The following is a 27,818-nucleotide window of genomic DNA, read 5'->3' on the forward strand; positions in this document are numbered from 1 at the left end:
TAGTCAAGTGCGCGCCTCTGCTCGCCAGCTTGTTGTCTTAAAACCCTGCTTTAGCCATTCCTATGGGAAAAAAATGAATGACGAAATATTAAAGTTTTGGAATAAACGTCAAAAATAAGGTCTGCGGTTAACACAGGAGAGTTTACACGTTTTTTCTATGATATAATAGCATTCAGTTGACATTACTTTAGCGAATTATGAAGCCTTTGTTGGGTTTTTTGTTTTACATAAATTCGTCATAACTCACAAAGTGACTTTAGCCGATTAAGATTATTGTATAGAATAACATTTATAAAATGGCCTAAACCCGTGTTTACCACACGTAATTTTCGGCGTTTATCCAAAAACGCCATTAATTTTCTCCATAGGCTTTGTCGAACGAACCATGGCGGATTATAGTGCCTACAAAAAGACGCCATTACTATTTCTGTCTATGCAGGTGTCTCGTCTCAGGTGCCTGTCCAGTGCAGACCTTCAACACTGGGTTTTCACTTGACTTCGTATTCTTTTCCTGTTCTACTCAAATAGGCTTGCCTAAACTATTTGATTTAGTATATATTTTTTGCTTTCTAAAACATTAACCATTTCTTTTTCAGACGAGTCAAAACTTTGAATTGTTGTCTGCTTAAGAGAAGCCAGCTGGATGAAAACGACGCGTGAGGTATCAATTTATGCCTGTTGAATAGGCACACTTGGAGAGGAGGGTAGGCCTATGTTTTTCCGTCACCGTTGGTTACTGTGAGTGACGGGGTAAAGATGTCTGTGATGGAAAACATAAAGAAAGAAAGAGGACAATTGATTATATCGATTCTCCGTCTTACCAGGATAAACTACAACTGTACAAGCTGAGGGTAGTCGTTATTTATCAACTAAACTCATGATCGTGTATGGAGTATGGCAGGTGTTGACATATGACAGCAAATTATAGTGACTAGTTAGTTGATGATTCTCTTGTGAAATAAAACGGGGGTCTAATCGAGAACTTCTGATTGTCAAGAGTTCCCATCCCTCTTCAACACTATGGACGTCGTCGACTACAGAAGCGAGTTAAGGATGTCAGCCAGAGAAGTCAAAGCCTTCCTAGACGCGGACAGATTCACGGGTGTCGGGGACGGGATTCAGGGTGATGTTGAATATAGATTTGTGGATGTCCTGCTATTTGGTGGGGCACCTTGGGGGTTCACTCTGAGAGGGGGTCTGGAGCACCGAGAACCACTGCTCATAACCAAGGTATCTATCTATCTATCTATCTATCTATCTATCTATCTATCTATCTATCTATCTATCTATCTATCTATCTATCTATCTATCTATCTATCTATCTATGATGAAGAACGAGAAATACAGAGAACCCTTATTGACTTAACTTTAGCCACACTAGTTAACAACCGATGTGCAAATAAACAACAATAACAAGTACCATAGATCAATCATGCAAATAAAAATAATTTTAAATGTAATTATTTCTCCACTGTCATGGATTGGTTTCACCTTTCCTGTTTCCCCTGATATGAAAATAAGGCTGTGTGGCGATTAAACACTGGAACATCGCTGTAGTTTCCTGATTGGTTAACTGTGTGTGTTTCATCCAACACTCCCATGTTTTCTCAGTCCAGAAATTGTTGGGGCTGTTCCCACACCTTTATGCATTTGATATGTTGCATATTTTCACCTTTAAACTTCTGCCCCGAGGGGGGGTTGCTGTCTGTCTTCCATGCTCATCACAGCAGTACCAGGAACCATTTAGGAATGCAGAAGTGAAGATAATGTGTGTTTGGCAGTGGCTGACCAGGATTGGCTCAGTCAATGCTGCTCTCCAACAGAATGAGGAAACAGTTTGTTTCCATCCATTTCCATTTCTATTCTCCATTCTGTTTCCATTCCCCTCTCCTGTACTCCTGTATGTGTAGAGAATAAGTGGTGGAATGTGCAACAAGTCTGCTCCAACCGTTCTCAAGTTGCTTATGGTTCCATTTAAAAAAAATCAGTGCTCTCAGGTTGCCACAGTATAATTCTTCCAGTGCAGGATGGACACAATGGACTCTGATCTGATCCATGGTCACTGACCACCAACTCTTACAAGGATTGGGTTTACGCTATATTGCTTGTGTTCTCCAGCTCTTCGTCACTTTCAGAAGCTACACAATAACAATCCATCCTGTTAATGTTAGATTGATATAATTTACAAAAGCATACATCTCGTATAACTTTGTGACTTGCTCCATTTGCTTGTCAGTAGTAGGCTAGTCCCCCTCTGAAGGTTGAGACTGGGCTGGAGAGAGGGGATTTGGAAGGGTGGATATGATAGAACCATTTTTAATGAAGTTGACTCAATGCCAGCATGGCAGGGTTGAAGAGAGGGTCCTGTCAACACAGTCTGTGGATGGAATGTGATATTCTTCTAAACTGATGAACTATGGAAAGTGAACTGTTATTAAAATATGCTTCACTAATGAGACATTAAGTCTGTAACATGTTCTTTTATCCACATAACTATCAGACAGCATCCCTTGACTGGGCCCCTTTTCCCCTGCCAACACTATCTGTGTGCAATTGTTTTCTTATACTCTTCACTTGAGAAATGTTAACAGTCCCAAAATCTCAATTTGCCCCATAGCTGTTTTATTAATGATGTATAAACTACTTATTAACACTTTTAATTAAACATTCCTGTTGCGTGATTCAGGTGGAGGAGGGCAGCAAGGCGGCGACCGTCAGCCTGCAGGTGGGAGATGAGATCGTCAACATCAACACAGTTCCCATCAGTGGATCCAGACAGGAGGCCATCTGTCTGGTCAAAAGCTCCCACAAGACCCTCGCCCTGGTCGTCAGAAGGTGGGCTATGAGCTGCAACTAAATTGCCCTTACACCCAGGCACAATACAGTTCTATTGAATTGAATATGACAAACATTGAATAAGAATACAGGATGTCTCAATGGGTACTATCGTAGAGTGATTGTTGCGTACCATCTCTCCCATTGTGCCGAGAAGAAGTGCCCTGTGTTTAAAATGGTATACATTAAACTTACGGATGGATCTACATTTAATATATTGTTTTATCCAAAACTGGCACACAATACCAAATGCAGCACACAAGAGTTGGGCATATCAGGAAGAACGTTTTTTTGTACAAATGCCTTTCACTCTGGACTCAAGTGTCTGCAAAGTGTCAAACAAGCTAATCTTAACCCACAAAGACACTATCTTGGAAACGAGGAGTCCTGTGTAATGTAGTCGGTGCATTCAGAAAGGGAATTTCAGATCCAGCTGGAGGTGTATCAGTTCACCCACTTTGACCTGCTGGGATTAAACGTAAAGCAACGAGGCTGCAGTTGTAATTGGTGCTACAGTCACACATTGCCCTTTGTTAGGGATTGTTAACAGGTGGGAATATTTTATGTACAGTACCAGTCAAAGGTTTAGACACACCTACTCATTCCATGGGTTTCCTTTATTTTTTACTATTTTCATTGTAGAATAATAGTGAAGACATCTCAACTATGAAATGACACATATGGAATCATTTAGTAACCAAAAAAGTGTTAAACAAATCAATATATTTCTTCTAAGTAGCCACCCTTTGCCTTGATGACAGCTTGGCACACTCTTGGCATTCTCTCAACCAGCTTCACCTGGAATGTTTTTCCAACAGTCTTGAAGGAGTTCCTTGTTGGCTGCTTTTCCTTCACTCTGTGGTCCAACTCATTCCAAACCATCTCAATTGGGTTGAGATCAGGTGATTGTGGAGGCCAGGTCATCTGATGCAGCACTCCATCATTATCCTAAATATTCAAATAGCCCCTTACTCAGCCTGGAGGTGTATTTTGGGTCATTGTCCTGTTGAAAAACAAACGATAGTCCCAGTAAGCCCAAACCAACTTTTGACTAGTACTGCATTTGTGAAGACAATGTTTACGGCCTCAGGGACTGTATATTGGTGCAACTCTAACCACTGACATGCAGAGACAGGACTGTCATTATACTAGACACATGTCATTTATAGAATATTGCTTGGTCATAAAGTACAGTGTACCTTAGTTTGAGCTGGAAGAGTGGAATGCTAACTGATCGTTACTAAACCACAAAGGGCAGGGCCACAGCTTGTTATGGTTACACTAGGACTAGGTACGAACTTCACTTTTCTTTTTCTTTTTTTACACTCTTTCATCCGTGATATTTACTAGGCTTCGTAAAGAAGTGTGAAGGTAATTTTTGCCTTTTAAATTATGTGAGCAAACTAACTTCTTCACACAACAGTGAGAGAAAGCCAATGTAGAGAACATTGAAGACCGCCCTATAGGGGAAGGAATGCTCTGAACTTCGTGGCGTGTTCATAAAACACATTCTCACACATTCTCTGGTAGGTGTGAAAGTGTCAATGCCAGCAAATATCTCCTTCGTTCATTTATGACTAGACTGCTCAATAGCTAATGGGAGGCTTAGAGCACGAGGTGGGATGTGATGTGTGTAATCTCATTGTGGCTCAGTTGGTAGAGCTTGGCACTTGCAACGCCAGGGTTGTGGGTTCAATTCCCATGGGGGACAAGTACACACAAAATATGATATGACTTACTTACTGTAAGTCGCTCTGGATAACAACATCTGCTAAATTACTTAAGTGTAAAATGTATTGTCTGATCTCCAAACGCTGTTAAACAACCACCGATGGGTGAAGAAGGAAAAGCAGATACACGGTTTAAAGCTGTGGGAGGATGGGTGGAGGTGTCTAGGCCTGTGAGAGTGTACATCTAGTAGTGTTGTCACCAGAATGTTGACTTCCATACCAGGCTTAGTATCACAATACTCGATACTAGTGGTGTGCCGACCTGGCCATACTCATTCCTAATCGTATCTGTAAATTGACAGTTAATCGGCAAAAACGGAAGTGTTTTAATATGCCTAGGTATTTTGACATCTACTTATCTCCCTGGACGTTTATAGACCAATCAAGTGTGTCTGTTTCCTCAACTTGCAACAGGCAGAAAAGTTTGCTGTCACTCAGTCAGAGAATGCGCATTGGCGGTTCATCTTTTTTCTCCAACCCTCGGCCGCTTGTTAGATATTATGCACATTGATAGCTTGCTGGCTAGCAAACGTCCTCGACCATCTGATTCATCATAGTAGCAGGCAAACAGGAGGCAGCAGCAATCTAAATGATCAGACCGGAACATGCGAGGAGAAGTGATCAGATGAAATTATGAAGTGGAGCGAGTGAATGGAGAAATACAGATTCACTCTATCCAATCAGAGCAACAGGATCAAAGTACGAATATGATTTTTCAACGTCGATACGGATTATTGGAGGACCAAAAAAAAAGCCGATACCGATTAATCGGCCAATTTTTATTTTATATTTTTTTTTATTTTTTTTTATTTTTTTAAATTTAAAACATAAAAAAATATATATATTTGTAATTTTTAAAATGTTTTTTATTTTATTTTTTTAAATAGAGAGAAAAATACATATTTTTAAATAAATAAATAATAAAATTAATTAATTTTAATTTGATTTATTTGTAATAATGACAATTACAACAATACTGAATGAACACTTATTTTAACTTAATATAATACATCAATAAAATCAATTTAGCCTCATATAAATAATGAAACGTGTTCAATTTGGTTTAAATAATGCAAAAACAAAGTGTTGGAGAAGAAAGTAAAAGTGCAATATGTGCCATGTAAAAAAGCTAACATTTAAAGTCCTTGCTGAGAACATGAGAACATATGAAAGCTGGTGGTTCCTTTTAACATGAGTCTTCAATATTCCCAGGTAAGAAGTTTTAGGTTGTAGTTATTATGGGAATTATAGGACTATTTTCATTTGTATTTCATATACCTTTGACTACTGGATGTTCTTATAGGCACTTTAGTATTGCCAGTGTAACAGTATAGCTTCCGTCCCTCTCCTCACACCTACCTGGGCTCGAACCAGGAACACATCGACAACAACCACCCTCGAAGCATCGTCACCCATCGCTCCACAAAAGCCGCAGCCCTTGCAGAGCAAGGGGAACAACTACTCCAAGTCTCAGAGCGAGTGAAGTCACAGATTGAAACGCTATTAGCGCGCACCCCGCTAACTAGCTAGCCATTTCACATCGGTTACACCAGCCTAATCTCGGGAGTTGATAGGCTTGAAGTCATAAACAGCTCAATGCTTGAAGCATTGTGAAGAGGTGCTGGCAAACGCACGAAAGTGCTGTTTGAATGAATGCTTACGAGCCTGCTGCTGCCTACCATCGCTCAGTGAGACTGCTCTATCATAGACTTAATTATAACATAATAACACACAAATACGAGCCTTTGGTCGTTATTATGGTCGAATCCGGAAACTATCATTTCGAAAACAAAACGTTTATTCTTTCAGTGAAAAACGGAACCGTTCCGTATTTTATCTAACGGGTGGCATCCCTAAGTCTAAATATTGCAGGTACTTTGGACAACCTTCAATGTTATGTCATAATTATGTACAATTCTGGCAAATTAATAACGGTCTTTGTTAGGAATAAATGGACTTCACACAGTTCGCAACGAGCCAGGCGGCCCAAACTGCTGCATTGCATATACCCTGACTGCTTGCACGGAACGCAAGAGAAGTGACACAATTTCTCTAATTATAAGAAATTCATGTTAGCAGGCAATATTAACTAAATATGCAGGTTTAAAAATATATACTTGTGTATCGATTTTAAGAAAGGCATTGATGTTTATGGTTAGGTTTGGTGCCACGACCGTGCTAAATCATCACCCATTTGGCGAAGTAGGCTGTGATTCGATGAGAAATGAACAGACACCGCATGGATTATATGCAACGCAGGACACACTAGATAACTACACATGGTTGATATTACTAGTTTAACTCGGGATTATGTGAAGATTGAATTAAAAAAAAAAAAAGTTTAATGCCAACTAGCAACTTACCTTGGCTTCTTGCTGCCCTCGCGTAACAGGTAGTCAGCCTGCCACGCAGGTGGTTCGAGCGTTGGACTAGTAACCGGAGGGTTGCAAAAACGAGGTTAAGGTAAGGTAAAAAGGTAAAAATCTGTTGTTCTGTCCCTGAACAAGGCAGTTAACCCACTGTTCCTAGGCCGTCATTGAAAATAAGAATGTGTTCTTAACTGACTTGCCTAGTTAAATAAAGATAAATAAAGGCCAAATTGGTGTTCAAAAATACTAATTAATACCAATTAATCGGCCATTCCGATTAATCGGTCGACCTTTACTTCACAGACAGGCAAACTAGCCAGTTGAGTTATTTAGACCACCTTGCACTTAATTGAAAGATGCGTGCTGCCACCCAAATATATATAATTAGATCACGGATAATAACAAAAAATACTGGGATCACAATTGTATCAGGAACATTTCCCATATCTGTTGCGATACCCATTTTGTCCGACTACTCGGCACAACCCTACTCTATACTATCATGATACTCTATACCAGAACAATTCCAAAACAATAACACTTTTTATTTTATTTTAAACAAGCTATTTTAGCCAAAGTCACAGAATGGCACTTGATGTTTGTCAATTTTTCAGAGACGGCCATGTATGCATTAATTAATAAATGATACAATAATTACAATCAATTTGACTTTGTCTGACAACATAACAACTTATTTGAATGGAAAATCTCTTGATAAACTGGGCAAATCCAGATTTAGCTTGTTATGGCTGATTTCATCGGGCTACAGATGACAATCTGTTTCCCTTCCATTTATTGTGCTGATGAACAACATTTGCATCGAAGTGACTTATTTTATTAAAGTGCTCTTTAAAAGTCTATTTAACCAGTAATGACGTCATTCATTAGGCAAGAGTGGGGGCGGCCATCAGAGCCCTATTCTCTCTCTCACACACACACACACACACACATGCCACAAACATTTAAGTTTTGGTGGCAATCTGCTTTGAAATCGGCATATTTTGCATTATGGTTCCTCAAACAAAGTACCAGAGAGCAGTGAATTGACGTTAGCTTCAGCTGTAAGCTAGAAAGTGTAGTTATCCGTCAAAGCTGGGAGCTACTGGTTTCTTCTTACATTGTAAAGTGTTGTAGCCTGTATGGAGATTGTTTTGTGAATCAGTAATTAACCGTTTCAACATGCCGTGTCACATTATTTAAGTGTGTTAACTTCTATGCATCATGAGTGGGGAGCTAACATGAGCTAACAGCCCATACTCCCAGTGCAGGCTATAGAGCAGACACGGTGGGCTCGCGTTATAAAGGCGTCTGCATGCTTCACAGCCGAAACCGTTCGGTAGAGTTCGTGCATGTATTATGATGACATTTTGTGATGTTTTGGACTTCGGCAAGTTCTTATTTAAATTGTTTTTTTAAAGGCCGTTCGGTGCACAACATTTTTTCTGGAGGCAAGTTCGGAGCTGAAGTCTACGCCCCTTCGTTGGCGATTGGTCAACTGTAGGGATTCTTCAATAAAGTCTTTGAATAACAACAGAGAGATGACTCGTTTTCATGCAAATTATTTCACAGAAAAATAGTTAGATGTAAAATTGCGCGACAAAGCTCTCTTTGGACCCCCCCCCCTCCCCCAATCAAATGAATGACACATTTCTGCCGTGTCAAAATGGAGAAACAGTACTATTGTCGCTTTTTTTCTAGTCTTTTAAGGGTGTATGCTAGCACACTCTCGTTTGGTTTGGCTATGCTGATATTTGACAGAAGTACCGAAAATAACCAATTCTAGTACCAAACCATTTTTCATGTTCTAATATTGAAAAAGTACAGAACTTTCAGTACACCATGCAACACTATCTAGTGCCTTGGAGTGTATATTTACACTAGAAAAGACAGACTTTTACGGCCCCAGTGTTGTGGTTTTTCTCATGCTCCTCTGGCTGTCTGTCTGGGCCTGTATCCTAAATGGCAACCTATTCTATAGTGCAATACTTTTCACGAGGGCCTATAGGGCTCTGGTCAAAAGTAGTGCACTATATAGGGAATAGGGTGTAATTTGGAATGCAACTAGGTTGTACACAGCAGAAATATACTGCCCATGTCATGACTTAGGCAGGGGGGCTGCATGTCCTTTAGAGACTGACTGGGCCTCCCTTCTCATTGGCTGAGGAAGACAATGGACCCATTGTCCAGACTTCTCTCTCTCTCTCTCTCTGTGTCATGGTTGTTATTTCAGGTTAGATAATGACTCTTAAATGGCACAGAGGAGGATCTGGGGTGTAGGGGGTGAGGGTAGGGGCAGTGAGAGCGAGATATATGCCAAGTTTCGAAACATGGGGGACCTTTAGCCCACTTTACCTCGACTCTCTGTCATCATCAGACATCACTCTGTCCAGAGACACCCATCGGTTCTGTTCCCCGTATGCTTCTTACATTTTTAAATCCCATTGACAGACTCTTGATCATTGACTTTAAGCTCCGACTGCCCCACAACAGGTCAAACCCTTCCTCATTATGACTCATTCATCACTCAGGAATGTTACCATTTCAATGCCAAGGTTTTCTGAAATGACTTGGCAATTGAAAGTAAACCTCAGTTTACGTAAATCAATGATGTTACTTGCGCACATCTCAAGAACCATAGCGTCATTTGAGGCTGTCCTTTAGTTTATCAGTCGACCACAAACGTGTGTGATACACTAGCTAGCCTATGACACCATTAGAGACGGGACCACGGAACAAAAGGGGAACCATTTTCCATGTGAGTGCACCCTGTCAATCACACAAAGAGGGCCAGTTAGGGCCATTGTTTGGGGAGCCAGGGCCAACCAGCGCTCTGTCCCAGGGGCTTTGTCTGAATTCCAGGTTCCTGGCTGGCTGGTCTAGCTGCCTGGCTGTGGCTGTGTCGTTGACTGTCCCTGATGTAGATAGACCGAGACAGCTGGTGGTGGTAGGGGACTGTCACCACTCAACAGGCTGGGCCCCTGTGTGTGAAAAGACCACTGTGTGTGTGAATAGACCATGGCCAAACTGCCAACCCGCTGCGCGTTGGCACCACCAGTAACTAGCTAATGACCATATGCTGGTCTAGAAGGCATGCAGAGTATTCTTAGGTGAATTCTTTGTGAACCCCCCTGTGGATTTGAATGGGGGCCAATGATGGATCAACCCTGATTATTATTTAGGCATCCAGTATTGAATTTCCTCAATCAGACGTTCACATGTCTGTGTTGTATTCCGCTGTTAATGTGATTTCATCTCTCCGGGCTCTGGTCTTCCACACTCCCTGCTGCTAACCAGAACAAACAACTGCAGAAAAGATGGGATCAGTAGATGAGGCACAACAACATGCCATCTAGTGGACAAAATTGCTTTTTTTCTATGTAATATAAGCCTAGTGAATTCACGTAACTCCCAGTGCTCTATGAAAATCTGAATGTTTTTTTTTATATGTTGTCGAATTTCTCTCTGGGGTTTTTGTGTTCTTATAAACATGTTTTTTCTGTTTGTGTGTTGTAGTATAGAAGGCCACACTTGAGGCATAGACTTGCATAAAAATTATAAAAAAATATAATCTGAATCCAATTAAATATGTTTACAGTAATTTAGTATAAACTCATGCCTCATAACATCATACAAGGTCCCTGCTGACTGGCTCCGGAGTCTTAATGCCTGAATCCTATTACAACTTGTAAAGCCACAGGCATGGACTCACTCAGCTTAGAGAGAGGGCAAAGTAGTAAACAATGTAAAAAATCTTATGCAAATCCTATACGAACCAGTGTAAAATAATATGCTTTATTTCTGGTGTAGACTCCATAGTTTGGAGTATCTGGATAGATCGTCTTTTACTGTATTAACTCTCCTTTTTATTTTTATTTTAATGTGTTGTAGATTTAGCCTCCCCCCGCTTGGTTTGGAAAGTGGAATGTTCCATGTTGCCTAGGTGAGTTGACATTGCTAGTTGGGATAGGTTGTCTCACTAGAGCTCATTGTTTTCATTAGCTCTGCTTTGGGAAGGCAGTGTAGTCAAATGAGGACAGCCAGGCTCTGGGGTTGGTTGCTATTGTATCTCCCTTGATATGCCTGGATTGAGGGTAGGAATTCACTGAAGACATCATTTCAGGTACGCTTTTCTGTTATTCACTTTAGTGGTAAAGAGTTATCTAGAAGTGAGACTCACAGGACAAGGAGGGCACTGAACCTTTATCTGCTGTAAAGATGATCTTTTAGGACTCTTAGTGTTTCAAAAATAGTCATTTTTGGTGGTGTATCTTGGTGTATCTTGCTGCACAATGACAATTGTCTGTATTGTTTTATTCTGGCTATGTCACACCTAGTTTTGTCTTCTTCCGTGATCAGATTTGAAAAAGGGGTTGCTGACAGCCAAAATAAAACAAAGGCACGTCTTTTCGACTTTTCCTCAACTTTTAATTGAATTGGGCTGTGTGGTTAAATGGTCCTTCAGGGGGTATTGTATAGTCAACCTAAACATGTGAGGAGGGAGAGGAAGATCCTATAGTGTTTACTCTTGTCAGGCAGGAAGTCTTCCATCCTCAGGCAAAGCCCTGGATTAACACTGAACCATTAACGTGACAGTGAGGGCCTCCCCTCCCCTCTACCTCCACTCCCACACAAAGACAAACTGTTCTACTCTAGAGTAAGCATTTACTCTGAGACAGACACTTGACATTTGGGGGTGACATTATCAGATCTGGGTTAGGACTTATTAGGCCATCAGTTTTGTTGTTCCAGATGTCTTTTATAGAATGAGGGTAAAGAGGACTGACCGTCGTCCCTCTGCCACATGCTATAGCCACTATTTTACAGGCTGGTATCTGAACCCTGTAGGAGCAGAACGGCATGTAACGTGGGTGTGGAGCCTGATGCTGAGGTCTCCTCTCTGTATCCAGCCGTTAGCCGATAAGCCCAGCAGTGATTTTGAAGGCACTTTTTTTCTATTGTGTTGCTTGTTTCATTCAGCCCCCATTTTTAAAAAGCAGGCGCCAGGCAGTGGGGCTCAGTGGACCTGGGCATAGCAGGGCACATTGCCTGATTCTGTTTGGGTTTGGTTCTTCTGTCCAGCGAGGTGGTGATTCAACAGTTCTACGTCCTTTATTAGAGTCTCTGGTTCTTCACTGGTTATCTGAACCAGTCGTAAAATAGCTCTCCTCTTAGAAATGTTTGCTGTTATTTTAAATGGGGATTGATTTGTGTCTAGGGACTTGCAGTGTTTGGTTTACATGCATCAACCTCCAACCCCTCGCCATTCTGGAATGTAATGGTGGAGTACCTGTCAATGATGCTTGTTCTTTGACTGCAGGACTAAATCATCTCCGCTCGACGTCTGTATCAAGTTGCTGTGTTTTCCACCATGACTGATATCATTCGGATAGAGAAGTCAAGTAGTTTAGTTATCTTGGCCTTGTCTTTCGGCCATCAGGGCCATTGCGGTGTTCACTAACGAGAGAGAGTACGATCAGTTGTTTTTCTATGTTCTTCTCTGCATTGTCAGCTGACCTATGACTCTGTTAATCAAGTGGAGATCTCTGTCTCGTCACTACGATAAAGCGCACATCCCAACGCCAACTGTGTGGTGCGCAATGGTTGGTTGCCAATGACCTGTTTTTGTAATGCTTTCTTCAAATCGGCTTTACAGATTCCTCTGGAATGGGAACTGTTTAAAACGATTCTACATGTCCAAGCGAACTGCAATTAGGTGAAACCCTGTTGATTGTCTCATGCCAGGATTCCGTGCGTGACTGATATCGAGTGTGTGTGTGCTGACTGACCATGCAAGCAATCTTACTTTTTCAACTCCACTCCAGTGGTTAATGGGCCGTGAGCCAATGAGAAAGCCCCATAGACTGATCTACAGCAAGGACACTGGGCATGACAATAACCCTGGCCCCTCCCCTCCCGAGGTAAATCCCCACCATCTCCTAGGAAATATACCATTGACGACAACACTGGGAGGACACACACTTGTTGGAGCCACACCAAGATGAAGTGTCGGTCAGTGTGTGTGTGAAGAGCAGGGTAGAAGAGCTCTCAATCTCTGTGTTTGAGAGCTCTGTGATTGGACTGACGCAGCAGAAGTTATGGATGTGGAGAATTCCTTTGCACAGATAGCTCCTTTGCCAAAGAAGCTGTAAAATCTGACCAGGGTCTGTAGAAGTGCCTTGTCAATCATTGAAGTGTCTCAAAGGAATGCACGGTGTAGAAAGGCTCTGAGGAGCGGAGCAGTCATTTTCAGCCTGCTTTATCAGTGCTCTCTGAGACGTTGTTATTTGCTGAAAGAGAACTTGACAACAAAAGAGTGCATCTGAAATGCCACAGCAAGATTGACAATTCTTTGGTAAGTTTTCTTTGATTTCTTCTTATTAAGCTCATTGAACTTCCCTCTCTCAATGCTGTGTCAACTCCATGCTGAGCAACTTAACATTTTAGTTTCAATAAATCTCTTCTTTTAGTTTGAAATGCTAATTCCCTCCATGTGTATTTACAAAGCTTTCCTTTTGATTTATTCCGTTTTTATCTAATCCTACAGTTTAAGTTACACTTTTCACACGTGCTGCCCGCATAGCCTAGATATTCACACCCAATTGGGTCAGTTTCACTATTGTTTGTTTTCGAATGTGGTTTTCACTGAAACCGGAGGAGGATTTTCTGAAACTAGCCCCAACGCCCCCCCCCTCTGGGTAGCTGTGGCAGTTCAGCTGTAACCCTGACAATAAGGACTCCTGACTAGAAATCCATTTGCATTTCTATTGTAAGCTCTGTAGGGGTCTGCTAGGGCAGCATACCACTCTCAGGACCACTGACTGACTGGAGGAGGGAAGGGAGGGGGTGTGTGTGACGATGTGCGTGCGTGCCTACGTGGTCTGTCTTAGTGTGTGTGTGACGCTCTCTGTCTTTATGCTTCTTCTTATTGAGGAGGAGAGATTCTCAGGTTGCCCTCAGCCTCCCTCCCATAAATTAGCTTGACTCCATGAGCCAAGTGCCTGAACTTTTGGAAGATTGCCAATGTTGATGGCCCACTTCAGAATGAGATCCTGTGGGGCTGACTGCCAATCAAAATGGATCTTCACATTCCTTTGGCCCCATGATGGAATGTAGGAGTCTTGTATCGTAGATCAGAGAGGTTAAGGATTTGAGTGGGTGGTTCTTAGCCTTATGCTTATACAGTATCTGTAGTCCAAAATGTGTTTGTCTTGTCTAGTACATTCTGGTCGTGCCAACTGGGTGTTTGTCAGGGGGAAGAAAAGGGACTGAAAATGCCCTTTTTGACCATACATGGGTTCAAATACTATTTAATATAATTTCACATTCATTATCTGGGCTTGACTGAGCATTCCCGGCGCAATGGAACCAATGGAATAGCTGTAAAAGTGCAAATCCCACCCACCCAGCACTCCAGGCAGGCTGAAGCAAACACTAAATGTATTTGAAATATTTCAAATAATATTTGAACCCAGGTTTGTGTTGAACAGACGCCAGCTTGGACATAGTGGAAAACCACTGATCTCATCTTTCTAACTGATTCAAAAGGCTAAGCCCCCGACAACACCATGCTGTTTACACTCAAGGGATCTCTCTCTGTCTGTCGTCGTACAGCCATATGGCAGTGGGATGACCCCCAGACAGACCATGTTAAAGGTCATTTCTATTCTGTCTGTGTTCTTCTAAATAACAGATATTTCTCATAGATTGCTACTGCAATGGTGGTTTTCTCTTGCATTTGAGGACTGATTCATCGAACCTCTTAGATTTGACCTAATGAACTACTGATTATGAAGGTCTGTCACCCGTGTTACATACCATACAATGAATATAAAGTATACATCTCTTATTGGCCAGAAGGGGGTGCACTGTTCTCGTTGGTCAGTCGCTGACAGTGTACTGAGGATCTTCTGTCCTTTGTAGCTCAATTGGTAGGCCAGTATGAAAATGTATGTGCTCACTATTGTAAGCCGCTCTGAATGAGAGCGTTTGCTGAATGACTAAAATGATAGTGACCTGGAATTCTGACAACATTTGATGTGTTCCTCTGCTGCATGCCCAGGAAAATGAAAATGGTGGATATTGTCTCACATACCACCACGCCGTCAGAATCAGAAACTGACAAACGTGTGGCCAGGAACTTTCTCACCAAGATATTACGAAGCTCTATGAGGTATTGTGGAATAGCAACCTCCTCCAGTACACTAAATATCCCAAACTGATTCTTCAGTGATCCCTTGTGACTTTCAATGTTTGAACCCAATCCCACTCTGGGTGACATCGACAACATTGCATCCTGCTTCCAACATTACGTGGCGTATAGTACTGTAGTTGTCTGTGGTCCTTGTGCATGTGTCAGATTTGTTCAGTGGACGCTTCACTTTGTATCTGTCTAGGTCTATATTTCATTATTTTGGTTCATATCTTCTACACAATGGATGTAAAAAAATAAAAATCCACATCAGATTAGTTTTTTTGTAGTGTATTTTACATTGGTTTATTTTTTTTTACTGAATTAGATATTTTTGTTACCTCTCACCAACATGCATATCAGGAAGAACCGCTTCAAGGGGTGAGACTGAAATGAGAAATAATTGTTTTTTTCTTTTACCTTCTATTTTTAATTAGTTGCATTTCAATAACATGCTTTCCTTAACCTTCTCTCTGTAGGAGGAATGAACCAGTCTCCCGGCCCCATTCATGGCACTCCTCCAAGTTCACAGAAGACCACCCCGAACCCACAGAGAGTCACAACGAGCCTCCACCTGTGTGGCAGGTCAAACATGAAGTCAGGTGAGCTGCTGGGAGAATCTATGACCTCCTTCTCCTAGTGTCAATCTTACTCAGGCACTGCCCGTTAGGGTTGTCACAGTTCCTAGAGAATGTGTCTGCGCTACATTCAGAGAGTTTATGGTTACTCCATCTCCTCAGAGGTAGGGGCAGCCATTATTCTCATGGGGTTCTCATCTCCACTCATTGTATACAAAATATACAAGTAGGTCAGTTATCAAAGAACAAGAAAACACTGAATAAAGGCATAATAAATGGTTAATAATACCTAATAGATATCTAACTTAGCTACTGCTAACCAGATTATTAACACAATTCCTTGTATTGATTTCAAGTGCATCCACAAAAGACCTTTCCAGCTGCGCGGACCACGACTCGAATCTACGCCAGTTATCTAGCCAGTTCAGCTCCGTGGGGAATATGGAGAGAGTAGAGCGTCCCTCACACCCCTACCCACCAGGATGCCTCTCCCCCAGCAGGTACCACCGCAGCGCTGAGCCTCTCTCTGGGGGTGGAGTGTCTGGTGGGAAGAGCGAATCAGCTTTCAGCTGCCTGTCCTCTACCAGCCCTCCCCCGGAGCCTGCTCTGGCCCTCACCAACACTGCGGCGACTGAGGGCAGCGTGTTCTATAAGGGGGTCCAGACTCAGACCAGTGAGGTCGGAAGGCAGGGTGAGCAGCGCCACAGCCGGTACCTCCAGCTGCCCCAGGGGGACGGAGGCTCCGAGAGCCCCAGGACAGTCCCAGAGGAGCAGCTTGGCTCCCACTACTCCAGCTCAGGCTCTGGCAGATCGCACATAGGCCCTGTGTGGCACGTCCCAGAGAGGAGGAAGGTAGCAGCCCCCCCCTCTCCTCCTCCTCCACCCCTGCGCAATGACAGCTTTGCTGCCACCAAGGTGTACCCTGCCTACACAGAGGGGCCTGGAGCTCCACCACAGGCCCTAGAGAACAGCAGCTACAGAGCCCGGGGCAACCATATCTCTCACAATGAGAATGGGCCAGACCCCAGGTGCAGTTACAACCCTCCACCTCACAAAGACTTCTTCCACCCAAACATAGCTGCAGGAGCACCTGACTACAACCACAACCAGCTCAGCAACCCAAACAAACTGTTCTCGCTGTCTAGCCAAGACGTGAGACAGAGTCAGTCTCCCTTCGCTTGCCTGCCCAACCACCAGCGGCAGTACAGCGACGAAAGCACTTTCTACCTGCAGACCAGATCCGCCCCACATCCACCGAAGCCGCAGAGCGTCGGAAGCTACTACCACAGCCTCCAGGAGCTCCCTACCAACCGGAGTAACAGTAGGAACCACGTGAGGTCCTCCACCACGTCCCTGTCCACCTCGACCATCGACCAGAACTATGACGGCGGAGGACACATCAGGTACTACTGCATCACAACCAAGCAGCCAGGCCAGCCAGAGACTCGTGTTAGACAGAGCAAATCAGAGGTCTGGATGGCTGACATGGAGCTAGCTAAGGGCTCAAACGACAGGGGCTCCACAAGTTCCTCCCACAAGACCAACAATACCACTGAGGAGAGGGAGAGGAGGAGTGAGGGCCAGAGACCTACAGAGGCCCAGCTTAGAAGCTCTTACTCTCCCAGTCCGCCCGAGGACCACAAGGCGGCACCGCTGAGAGAAGACCCGTGGGTCTCTCAGGAGAACCATAAGATCTTTCCTCAAAAGACACCCATGCTCCACAGTCTGGCTCAGGGGAGTAGAAGCCTAGCCCAGGAGATTAGGAGCCCAATGCTTCATTCTCTAGCCCAGGAGAGTAGGAGTCCAATGCTTCATTCTCTAGCCCAGGAGAGTAGGAGCCCAATGCTTCATTCTCTAGCCCAGGAGAGTAGGAGTCCAATGCTTCATTCTCTAGCCCAGGAGAGTAGGACCCCAATGCTTCATTCTCTAGCCCAGGAGAGTAGGATCCTGGTGGAGAAGATTCACTCTGCTACGGCACCACCACCACCATCCAACGGCGGGGGAGACACCAACCACGCCATACAGGAGGCTTTAACAAACAACACGGCAACGGGCAAACTGGCGAGACGCAGCGACCGATACGCCACCACCCTCCGCAACGAGATCCAGCTAAAGAGGGCCCAGCTGCAGAAAAGCCGGAGCGCTGCCACCCTGACCTGCCCCAGCGAGACGGAGGAGCCAGAGGAGGAGGCAGACCCAAGGGGGTGGAAGTGCACCTCCTCCGACGGCTCCTTTTCCTCCTCCTACAAGGACCACCTCAAGGAGGCTCAGGCTAGGGTCCTCCAGGCCACGTCCTTTAGGAGGAGAGACCTAGAACCTCCCGGGTCAGGGTCGGAGGCTCAGTTAACCAAACCCAACTCACACACAGTCTCCCGCATTGGCGGCCGCAAGCGTTTCCCTCTGAACAAGAGGGTCCACTCATTCTCCGAGCCAGACAAGATCAACAAGCTGGGAGTGGAGGGTGAGGGAGAACATCCCGTTGGAACAGCACAGCCATTTGTAGATCGACAGAAGATCTTTGAAATGGCTGCTAAACCTGCCTTCTGCAGACCCATCTCAACCATCCACAAGTCAGGCCAGCAGAGCTCCAGCACCACCTCCAGCACTTTGGAGCACGGAGAGGGCAAGGCCAGAGGGAGAGCCCACTCAGGAGAATCTCAGGAGAAACACCCAGACCCCCTCAGCCCCGCAGGCAGACAGGCCCTACTGGAGCAGCAGAGGCTGGGGACCTTCACCGAGTACCAGGTCACCTGGAACATGCAGAGGAAGGATTCAGACACAAAGACCCAGGGGAGGTACCACTCTGCTGACGACATCCTGGACCAGGGAACAGAGGAGACTCCTGTCTCTGTCCATGAGAGGTCCAGATCGTCTCCCTCACAAGACTTCTACACACAGGTGAGGGTTTCCATCGAGTGATTCTTAGTGTAGCGGTAGTGAAGTGATCTGCATGACTTCCTTTTTGCGTCAGCACAGACATGCATGAGTTTGTTTAAAGATATAAAAGTCCACGTGGTATCGTCTAAACATTAAACCAGCTGGCCAGAGTGCTGTTTTAGCAGAAGGTTATATTATGGCAATTCAGTGTATTCTTCATTTTCTTTCAGAAGATCCCTGTGCCATGGAGAGAGACTGTTGAAATTCTGGACCATAGACAGGACCAGCAAGGAGGCAGTTACACCACCAGGTGAGCATTCCACATGATTCTCTTCTCGACTCTAGTTTCTGATCTCAGATCAGTTACAACCTATCCACCTATTGTTGGAACACATTTCAAGGTGATCGTTATCTGTTGACGGTGCAGTAACATACACTCACATGTACATGAGTGTGTGCTACAGTATAATAACAATATCAGTTTGAGTTAGGGAGAGTGGGGAGCATGCCAGTTCAGCCCAGGTGTAGTTATCAGGTGATCAGGGTTTTGGAGGGAACTTCCCTGCCCAGGTAAAGATGCAGGTAAAAGTGTAAACCAATCCTGTTTCAGGCTATCACATTCAACTCCGGTCTCAGGTTGTAAACACACTCGCTGCTCCCTGGGCGTTATTACAGAGATTAGTTGATCTTTTAATGTATTTTATTTTATTGTACAGTAAGTGCTGAATTTGTGAATAAATCAATTCAGAAAGGCCTCTGCTCCTCATTTCAGTTGAATATGTGCTTAGTGTGAGTATGTTGTCTTATATTCGCCTCTCCTGTTCTCTTTGCCAGAGTTCAGAGCGAGAGCCAAGAGCAGCCAGCCCAGCTCCACCACTTCCCACAGCCTCCACAACAGTCTATTCCAAGACTGACCGACACAGAGCCACACAGCAGCAGAGACGTGGCCGCCCCCGCCCCCGCCCCCCTCCCTCTCCCTCACCCCTCTGACCACAGATACAAATGTGACTCTGCGGACCCCGGCCACAACCTCTCTGCGTACCCTTCCAACCACACCCACAGCTCTGTGTCTGAGCAACCACTACCACCTCCAATGGCGGCTCCCAAGCCCCAGAATACAGGCCTCATCATCATGCCACAGTGGCCTCTCCTAGGCCTGGAAACCCCCTCAGCCACATCCTCCACCTACGGACTGTCTCCCCAGGAATTCCTGCCTGGCCCTTACACCCATCAGGCTGAACCATCATCCAGCAGCAGCTGTTCCTCCCATGGCCCAGAGCTGGATCCTGTCCCAAACCAAGCCTGCTCCTTGGGCTCCACCCAGCTCCCCTCTCCCTCCCCTGGGAGAACCGCTGGACTGGGCACGGAGGAGGGAGCAGCTGATTCAACACTAGAGCCGCCACCCTCCCCCTCTCCCCACTCTCCTTTATTCTCCTACCAGCCTGCCAGTCTGACGGTTCCCTCCTCAGGTGGGACTAGTTCTCCCTCTCCTCAGTTTGCTCCACAGAGGCTGACGGACCAGCCCCCTGTCTCTGTGTCTGTGCAGGATGAAGCCCAGAGCAGGTAAGCGCTAAGCAGCTTAACTGGCGTTCTTATGCCCGTCTCTTCAGCTCCCCCTCAAACTACTGTACAGCCTTACGTAACAAACTGGGGATTGTTGCCCTGTCCTGTGTTGCTTTACTTACAGTAAGTAAGCCTTGTCCGAGCCAGAACGGCCCCTAGTTGCAGGAGCCTCTCTCCTGATTCTGTAGTGCGAGGCAGCGCGATTTGAAGTCTCATGTCTTTGTCGTAGTAGAGGCACATTGATAGAGGAGGCTATGGTAGATTGTTTGGAATTACATGGTATGATGTGCCACAGACCAGAATGCAGAATGGTTTTCCTATGATCCATTTCCCAATGATTTGGTTTCAGCTGCTCAGCATTGGGACACACACAGTATTCTTGCTACAGTAGCCAGGACATTAAGCCTGGCGACAGAAGGCTGTCATCTTATTTGGTCATATGATTGACTGACTGCATGACCTTTCAGTCGACGGCGCCATTCCATCCCTTTAATTACCATTGACTCATCCTGTCCACTGTCAGTCAGTAACATGGACTGTAAGCCTGTATATGGTAGATGTGGTAGATGTCATTCGCTCCTGACATAAAATCCTATTTCTGTTTAAGTAAACTGAGCTGGAAAGGAGACTAAAGGTTAAAGAATGTGTTCATAACAATCATTTGTGTCATTTTTAAGTGACATCTATCACTCATCTTTCTCATAATACATTGGATAACTGTAAGTTAAGACTAGTTACTGTTGTCTCTACAGGCCAGAGAACAGGACCAACGCTGTGATGGAGATGAGCAGTGTAGGGAAGAAGGTCCCTGTGAAGATCGTCCATGCTGAGAGCACCACAGAGAGGGAGAGCCGCCAGTACCTGCTGCACAGCGAGAGAAATGGGGCCCCTGGAGTTTCAGAGGGGCCCGACTTTCCCCCGCCCTTACCGACCAGCCTGCCCTCCCCTGAGCCGCAGCCCTACTCCCTGTTCCGTGCCTATACCCCCTACACACGCCATGGGCCCCAGAGTCCCCCGAGGGACCCAACCCTCCCTGTAGCCCCAGAAGAGGCCCTGTCCCCTGGGCGGTCTCAGACCAACGGTCCCTCCGGTACCGCCGTCATGGGTCCCCAGCAGCCTCAGAAGAGTAATTCGGAGGAAGATGTGAAGAGAGAGGAGCTGGCCAGAGACATCATGGACAAGGATAAGTCCCTGGTGGACATCTTGGACCAGAGTAAGATGAAGACCACCATGGATCTGATGGGGGGGATCTTCCCCCAGGGGGAGCAGATCTTGGATGGGGGGCACCAGAGGAGGAAAGTCTCCCCCAAACAGTGTTTGCCGCCCAGGGTCACGGATGACAGGTGAGCTGACTGGGAATGGGATCTGGCAGTACAGAATTATAACATTTATGAACAAATTAACTGAGCATTTACTGGTAGTCATAACCTCATCTAGATAATCACACATGGTGCTGTGTATTTTTATTGTAATTGCGTTTTTATCAGACTGACTTCCTATCCCACTTCAGAGGTGTTTGTTCAGATGAGTAAAAAAAACAAACACATTATGGTGTTTTATATTTCTTTCCATTGAGAGGATGAGTAGAGGGAAATGTATACATGACAAAAACACGTCATTTCAGTTCTAAACACTTTACACAGATGCCCCCTGTTGGCGCTTTATTAAACCACAGACTACAACTGAATACAATGGAAGAGGGGCACAAACCTTCCATTTTACCTACAATTTGAACCGACCTCTCTGAGATTTTAGAACTGTAGGAGTTGCTCTGGCCCCGTCGATACTGAGCTGTCACCTCCTGCATTTCACATGACATCCTACAACTGAATACAATGAATACAATGCACTACATAGGGAATATACAGTACTAATAACCAGAGTTATATACTGGGTAGTGTGGCGTACAGCAGGTCAGCCACCAGGGGGAGACTCGTCGAGGCCTGGTAACAGATGGAGTATACATCACAAGGCGATGGCTCCATCTGCTGGACGTGCCAGGTCTCGACGGGCTCTCCGGCCAGGACTAATTGGAGCTGGTGAGTAATCAAGGGCGGATTGCTCACCAGCTGTGCGAGGCTCATAAAGCTGCCAGAAGGGCAGCACACAGGGAGGGAGGGAGGGAGGGGGTGGGGGAAGGGAGGGGGTGGGGGAAGGGAGGGGGTGGGGGAAGGGAGGGAGGGAGGGGGTGGGGGAAGGGAGGGGGTGGGGGAAGGGAGGGAGGGAGGGGGTGGGGGAAGGAAGGAAGGAAGGGAGGGAGGGAGGGAGGGTGGGGGAAGGGAGGGAGGGAGGGAGGGAGGGAGGGAAGAAAGTAAGAAAAGAAAAAAGGATTCCTGTGTTATTGTTGATGGTTGCAGAGGTAACAAGAGGGAGTTGAGTTTTGTGCCCGACAGGATACAGCCAGACCCAGAACCCCAATGATCCTATCACGGAGAGGGTCTCATGGGAGAGACCTATCCTTTTCTTTTTGATCTATTATTTAAATAAACACTCTTGAAATTGAGCTAATCCTTCTCTGTCCGTGTCTGATCTGGGTAAATGTCTTGACCAAACCCCCTGGTCTGCCACAGTAGTTTGGGTCCTTGGATGCTGATTGGCTAAAACAGAATTCCCGACGTGTGTATCAGATAATAATGACGCAAAACAACTTTTATATTTATGTTGGTAACTGGTTTATAATAGCAATAAGGCACCTCTGGAGTATATGGCCAATATACCACGGCTAAGGGCTGTATCCAGGGACTCCGCTTCGTGTTTGTGCTTAAGAACAGCCCTTAGGCGTGGTATATTGGCTATATACCATACATCCGTGGGCCTTATTGGTTAAATAACCCTCTGCTTTCTGTCTGTCTCCATCCAGGAGAGAGGAGGGGGGCATGTCTGCTGCCACAGGGGCCCTGGTGACCAGCTCCACCTACTACAGTACATCTGCCCCCAAGGCTGAGATGCTCAACAAGATGAAGGACATGCAGGAAGAGGAGCTGGAGGAAGACTCCGAGGACGAACTGGACATCGACCTGGCCAGCAAGAAGGTACAGAGACACAGCGTAGTATACTGACCCTGTAAAACCGGTTTCTCCTACCCAGTTCCTGGAGAGCTATCCTCAGGTAGGGTTTTGCTCCAACCTCAGTTGTAACTAACCTGATTTCATCTAATCAACCAGCTAATTGTTGAGTCAGGTCTGCTAGATTAAGGTTGGAGTGAGAACCTACAGGACAGTAGCTGTCCAGGAACAAGATTGAAGAGCCCTGCTCTAAAACCACACATTTCACTGCAGCTGTCTGGTGTATGTGACAATAAAATATATTATTATTACTGACTGTTTCATGCCATATCAATCACTGATCATCAATCCAGCTCCTGGAGAGTCACAGGACTGCAGATTTCGTCATAATACCCGATTCAACTGATCTTCATCACTTTGATTAGTTGAATGCTGAGCCAAGACAAAAACCTGCCGTTCTGCAGGACCAGGATTTGGGAATAGTGCAGACCTGCCAACATGCACGCATTTTGCTTACCAACTATGCAATTACCTGTCCATGTACACGGGTATGAGATCCAAGTTAAAAGTACGCAGAAATGAATAGGGCCTGATTTTATACATTTGAATAAAAATAAATCCACTGAGTAAATCTAACATCCCGATTCTCGAGCTGCAACACACAGACATGTACAGAGTTTGTGTCAACAGACATGCAGATGAATACATCATTATTGGACGTAGCTACCCGGTGTCTGCCCCTCCTGTTTGTTGTGATGCTGAGTTTGAAGACTGTCAGCTGTACGTAAACACATGGACAAATCCCTTTTCGACTCCGTGTGTTGTGGGAAGGTGAACACTAATTGTTTCAAGCTAACGTTAGCGAACATAAGATTCAGTGGGCTCTAAAGTGTCGGCAGTTCACTCGCATTTGCTAGTGAAAGAAATTAAATGCAATTACGACAAATAACTGGTCACATTTGTGCGAGTGTGATGTACATTTAATACTGCGTCCCATTAGTTGTATTTTCCACGTAACATGACGAGGATCACGCAACCTGATAGACTTTAAGTATGATCCACGTCACAAAGAGCATTACAAAAGTATAATCAAAATAAATATAAACATCTTGGCACTAAATCAAATTTTATTTGTCACATACACATGGTTAGCAGATGTTAATGCGAGTGTAGCGAAATGCTTGTGCTTCTAGTTCCGACAATGCAGTAATAACCAACGAGTAATCTAACCTAACAATTCCACAACTACTACCTTACACACACGTGTAAGGGGATAAATAATATGTACATAAAGATATATGAATGAGTGATGGTACTGAGCGGCATAGGCAAGATGCAGTAGATGGTATCGAGTAGAGTCTATACATATGAGATGAGTAATGTAGGGTATATAAACATAAAGTGGTATAGTTTAAAGTAGCTAGTGATACATGTATTACATAAAGATGCAGTAGATGATATAGAGTACAGCATATACATATGAGATGAGTAATGTAGGGTATGTAAACATTATATTATATTAAGTGGCATTGTTTAAAGTGGCTAGTGATACATTTTTACATCAATTTCCATTATTAAAGTGGCTGGAGTTAAGTCAGTATGTTGGCAGCAGCCACTCAATATTAGTGGTGGCTGTTTAACAGTTTGATGGCCTTGAGATAAAAGCTGTTTTTCAGTCTCTCGGTCCCTGCTTTGATGCACCTGTACTGACCTCGCCTTCTGGATGATAGCGGGGTGAACAGGCAGTGGCTCAGGTGGTTGTTGTCCTTGATGATCTTTATGGCCTTCCTGTAGCATCCGGTGGTGTAGGGCAGGTAGTTTGCCCCCGGTGATGCGTTGTGCAGACCTCACTACCCTCTGGAGAGCCTTACGGTTGTGGGCGGAGCAGTTGCCGTACCAGGCGGTGATACAGCCCGACAGGATGATCTCAATTGTGCATCTGTAGAAGTTTGTGAGTGCTTTCTGTGACAAGCCAAATTTCTTCAGCCTCTTGAGGTTGAAGAGGCAATATGGCCTGTGCTATGCGCACAAGTTGAATCTCCAATTTTCTGGTACTCTAAGTTGGACAGGGTTGGCAGGTCTGATAGGGCTTCAAGTACTATCCAGTATGTGAAATGGCTCTCTTGAATGTCATCTCCTCGTCCGTCCCTGTCTTTCTCCCCACAGCAAGAGCTGATTGACAGCCTGGGTAAGAAGCTGCAGGTGCTGCGCGAGGCCAGGGAGAACCTTCAGGAGGACCTCCACGATAACAACTCTCTGGGGGACGAGGTGGAGGCCGTGGTGCAGAGGGTCTGCAAGCCCAACGAGCTGGACAAGTTCAGGATGTTCGTGGGAGATCTGGACAAGGTGGTCAGTTTGCTGCTCTCCCTGTCCGGCCGACTGGCCAGGGTGGAGAACGCGCTCAACAGTCTGGAGGAAGACACCACACCGGAAGAGAAGGTAGGGGTTAGGGTGGAGGTTAAGGCAAGACATTGCTCACTCCCCACGCAGCTTGTGAGGCAGGATTAGATGGTTAACACTCATCCTCATTAGCTCAGAGCTATAGTGGTATTACACACCAGACTAAAGGGATGTTTGCATTTCCCAACTTACAATATTCATGTTCAACATTAATTGATGTGTGTACTGTAAGTTAATCAGGAAGTTGCTTGCCTGCATTTTTTTTTTAGTATCCCTCCTCCTGATCTGCCCACTCTGTCTGCCCTCCCTCTCTCAGCGCACCCTGTCAGAGAAGAGGAAGCTGTTGATCAGACAACACGAAGACGCCAAAGAGCTCAAGGAGAACCTTGACCGGCGGGAGCGCCTGGTTTACAGCATCATGGCTGCTCACCTCAGCCACGAGAGCCTGGCAGACTACCAGCACTTTGTCAAGATGAAGTCAGCCCTCATCATCGAGCAGCGCAAGCTGGAAGACAAGATCAAACTGGGAGAGGAGCAGCTGAAATGTCTGCTGGATAGTTTATTGTTGGAGCAGAGGCTGCTGTTCTGACGATTGCTAGTGCAATCCGAGATCCTTGGGACGTCCATACCTTAACCCCTACCCTAACCTTAACCCCTACCTTAACCTTTCAACTTCAATAGGGTGACATCAGAGTTGGGATGTCCCAGGGGTCTCATTTAGTCTATTCCTTCTGACAATGGCCACACAGGTGATGTGGTGTACTGACACAGACTGGCCACTAGATGGCCTCAGAGGTGCTGTTGGACTTGGATATGATGGAGGATTCTCTGTGTGCTTTGTGGTCGTTGACTGACTGACTTGAAGCCTGTTACATTTCAGTTCCACAGTACAGACAGGAGCTGTTTTTCTGTGCTGAAGAAACACCCCGTTTCTGGATTTAAAGTAGCTCCTTTGAGGAAATTCATTAAGATCGATGAAATGTGCTTTGCTAAACGTGTTTGATTCAGGGATGTTGGTGAGGCCTATGCTCTCAAATGATTCTCAAGACGAGGCGGAGCGTCTGTTTTTATATAATACGTGTTTGAAAGATGATTTTAGTAATTTATTGTAGCCTTTTAAATATTTACAGATGACTTGACATTTCAGGTAAACTCACCTATAAACCTACGTTGTAGTTAATGACAATACAAATGATATATTCTTATTGTGAAGTATAGGTTTTATAATTAGATCATTTAACAGGGTTTTTCCTCAATGGGACAGTGTTGGTTTGGTTGAGAAGTCTAAAGTTGTTTTCATATTTGCCCAAACAGTACTTGTCTTTCATCATATTACACACACCACTAATAGCTACAGCACAGATGTACGTTTTCAACCAATCTTGTTCTCAGGCCCCACTTCCCGTACAATAGTATGGTATTCCTTGACAATGTTTATTTCTTACTCATGTGCTGGGATTGATGGGTTACTGGTCTTTTTTTAATTCCAAAAGTATAAAAAGGTAATTAAAGGTTTGAAATCAGTTCTGGGCATCAGGTAACCTGGTTATAGAGGTGAGCCAGGAACCAACCTGACGTTGTGCCTGGGCGTCTGCCACTGTGAACACTAAAGGATTTGTATGTCCATGCTTTGTATAACCATACACACATTGTACTCTCACATCAATTTGAAGACAATAAACAGTATGACTGAAGGTCTTGGTGTTTGTGAGCTTATTACCTGACTGGCCAGTGGCCATAACAACAATGACTAAGCCAAGAAATGGCAGGGTTTTAAGTGTGGCCTGATGTAGGATCCGTTAATTAGCCCCGCCTTCCCGTTCCTCTTTCTGGTGAATAGCAATTGAAGAGTCAATCATTCACAGATGTTATGACTGTGACTTCATGTAGTACAAGATGAGGAAGCGTCGGTCTTGTTTACAGTGGTATAAAAAAATGAACCCAGGACGATTGATGGCCCGGCACACTGACTACCTACTGATCTGTAGCTCTCATCACTACTAACCTGTCAGAACTAACAGAGGTAATGTGTTGTTTGTCAGATGTCAGTTTGTTTTTGATTCATCAGCACACCCTGTGTGTTTGATTACCGATCTAGCATGCTTTGTCCGGCAATTTACGTCACATAGTTGATTTTATAAAGGCAGTTTTTAGACAAGGCAGACATTGCTAGATTTTCTTGGGTGCTCAATGTAGACGTGGGGATTACGTTGTTTAATGACATTAGTCAAGGTTTTCTAAAAGTTTACCATGTGGTTTAACCCACTGTATTA

At 44.8% G+C, this 27,818-nt stretch overlaps 1 protein-coding gene across 8 annotated transcripts; it reads left to right on the forward strand.

The window, feature by feature from the left end:
* Positions 1–424: 424 nt before the first annotated feature.
* LOC109890429 (protein Shroom2) lies at positions 425–27,239 on the forward strand. Of its 8 annotated transcripts, none has more exons than XM_031824421.1 (11): positions 425–1,230; positions 2,687–2,835; positions 15,602–15,724; positions 16,057–17,527; positions 17,600–18,598; positions 18,808–18,887; positions 19,412–20,140; positions 20,893–21,483; positions 23,001–23,172; positions 25,312–25,584; positions 25,862–27,239. In XM_031824421.1, the coding sequence occupies exons 1-11, from the start codon at positions 1,021–1,023 to the stop codon at positions 26,132–26,134; spliced, it is 5,070 nt and encodes a 1,689-aa protein (XP_031680281.1). In that variant the 5' UTR covers positions 425–1,020; the 3' UTR covers positions 26,135–27,239. The 8 variants fall into 8 exon arrangements, with proteins under 8 accessions (XP_031680281.1, XP_031680280.1, XP_031680279.1 ...); XM_031824420.1 differs by having other exon boundaries at positions 16,057–17,463; positions 17,536–18,598; XM_031824418.1 differs by having other exon boundaries at positions 426–661; positions 998–1,230; positions 16,057–18,598.
* Positions 27,240–27,818: the final 579 nt, after the last annotated feature.

Source organism: Oncorhynchus kisutch, linkage group LG5 (assembly GCF_002021735.2).
Source record: "Oncorhynchus kisutch isolate 150728-3 linkage group LG5, Okis_V2, whole genome shotgun sequence".
In the NCBI taxonomy this organism is placed as follows: domain Eukaryota; kingdom Metazoa; phylum Chordata; class Actinopteri; order Salmoniformes; family Salmonidae; genus Oncorhynchus; species Oncorhynchus kisutch.

What these genes read in the sequence shown, in the direction of transcription:
- LOC109890429 (XM_031824417.1), top strand. Translation starts at nt 1,021, where the DNA reads ATGGACGTCGTCGACTACAGAAGCGAGTTAAGGATGTCAGCCAGAGAA. An exon ending in AACCACTGCTCATAACCAAG is followed by an intron (nt 1,231 to 2,686) that starts GTATCTATCTAT and finishes TGCGTGATTCAG; the next exon opens with GTGGAGGAGGGCAGCAAGGC. An exon ending in TCGACCTGGCCAGCAAGAAG is followed by an intron (nt 23,173 to 25,311) that starts GTACAGAGACAC and finishes TTCTCCCCACAG; the next exon opens with CAAGAGCTGATTGACAGCCT.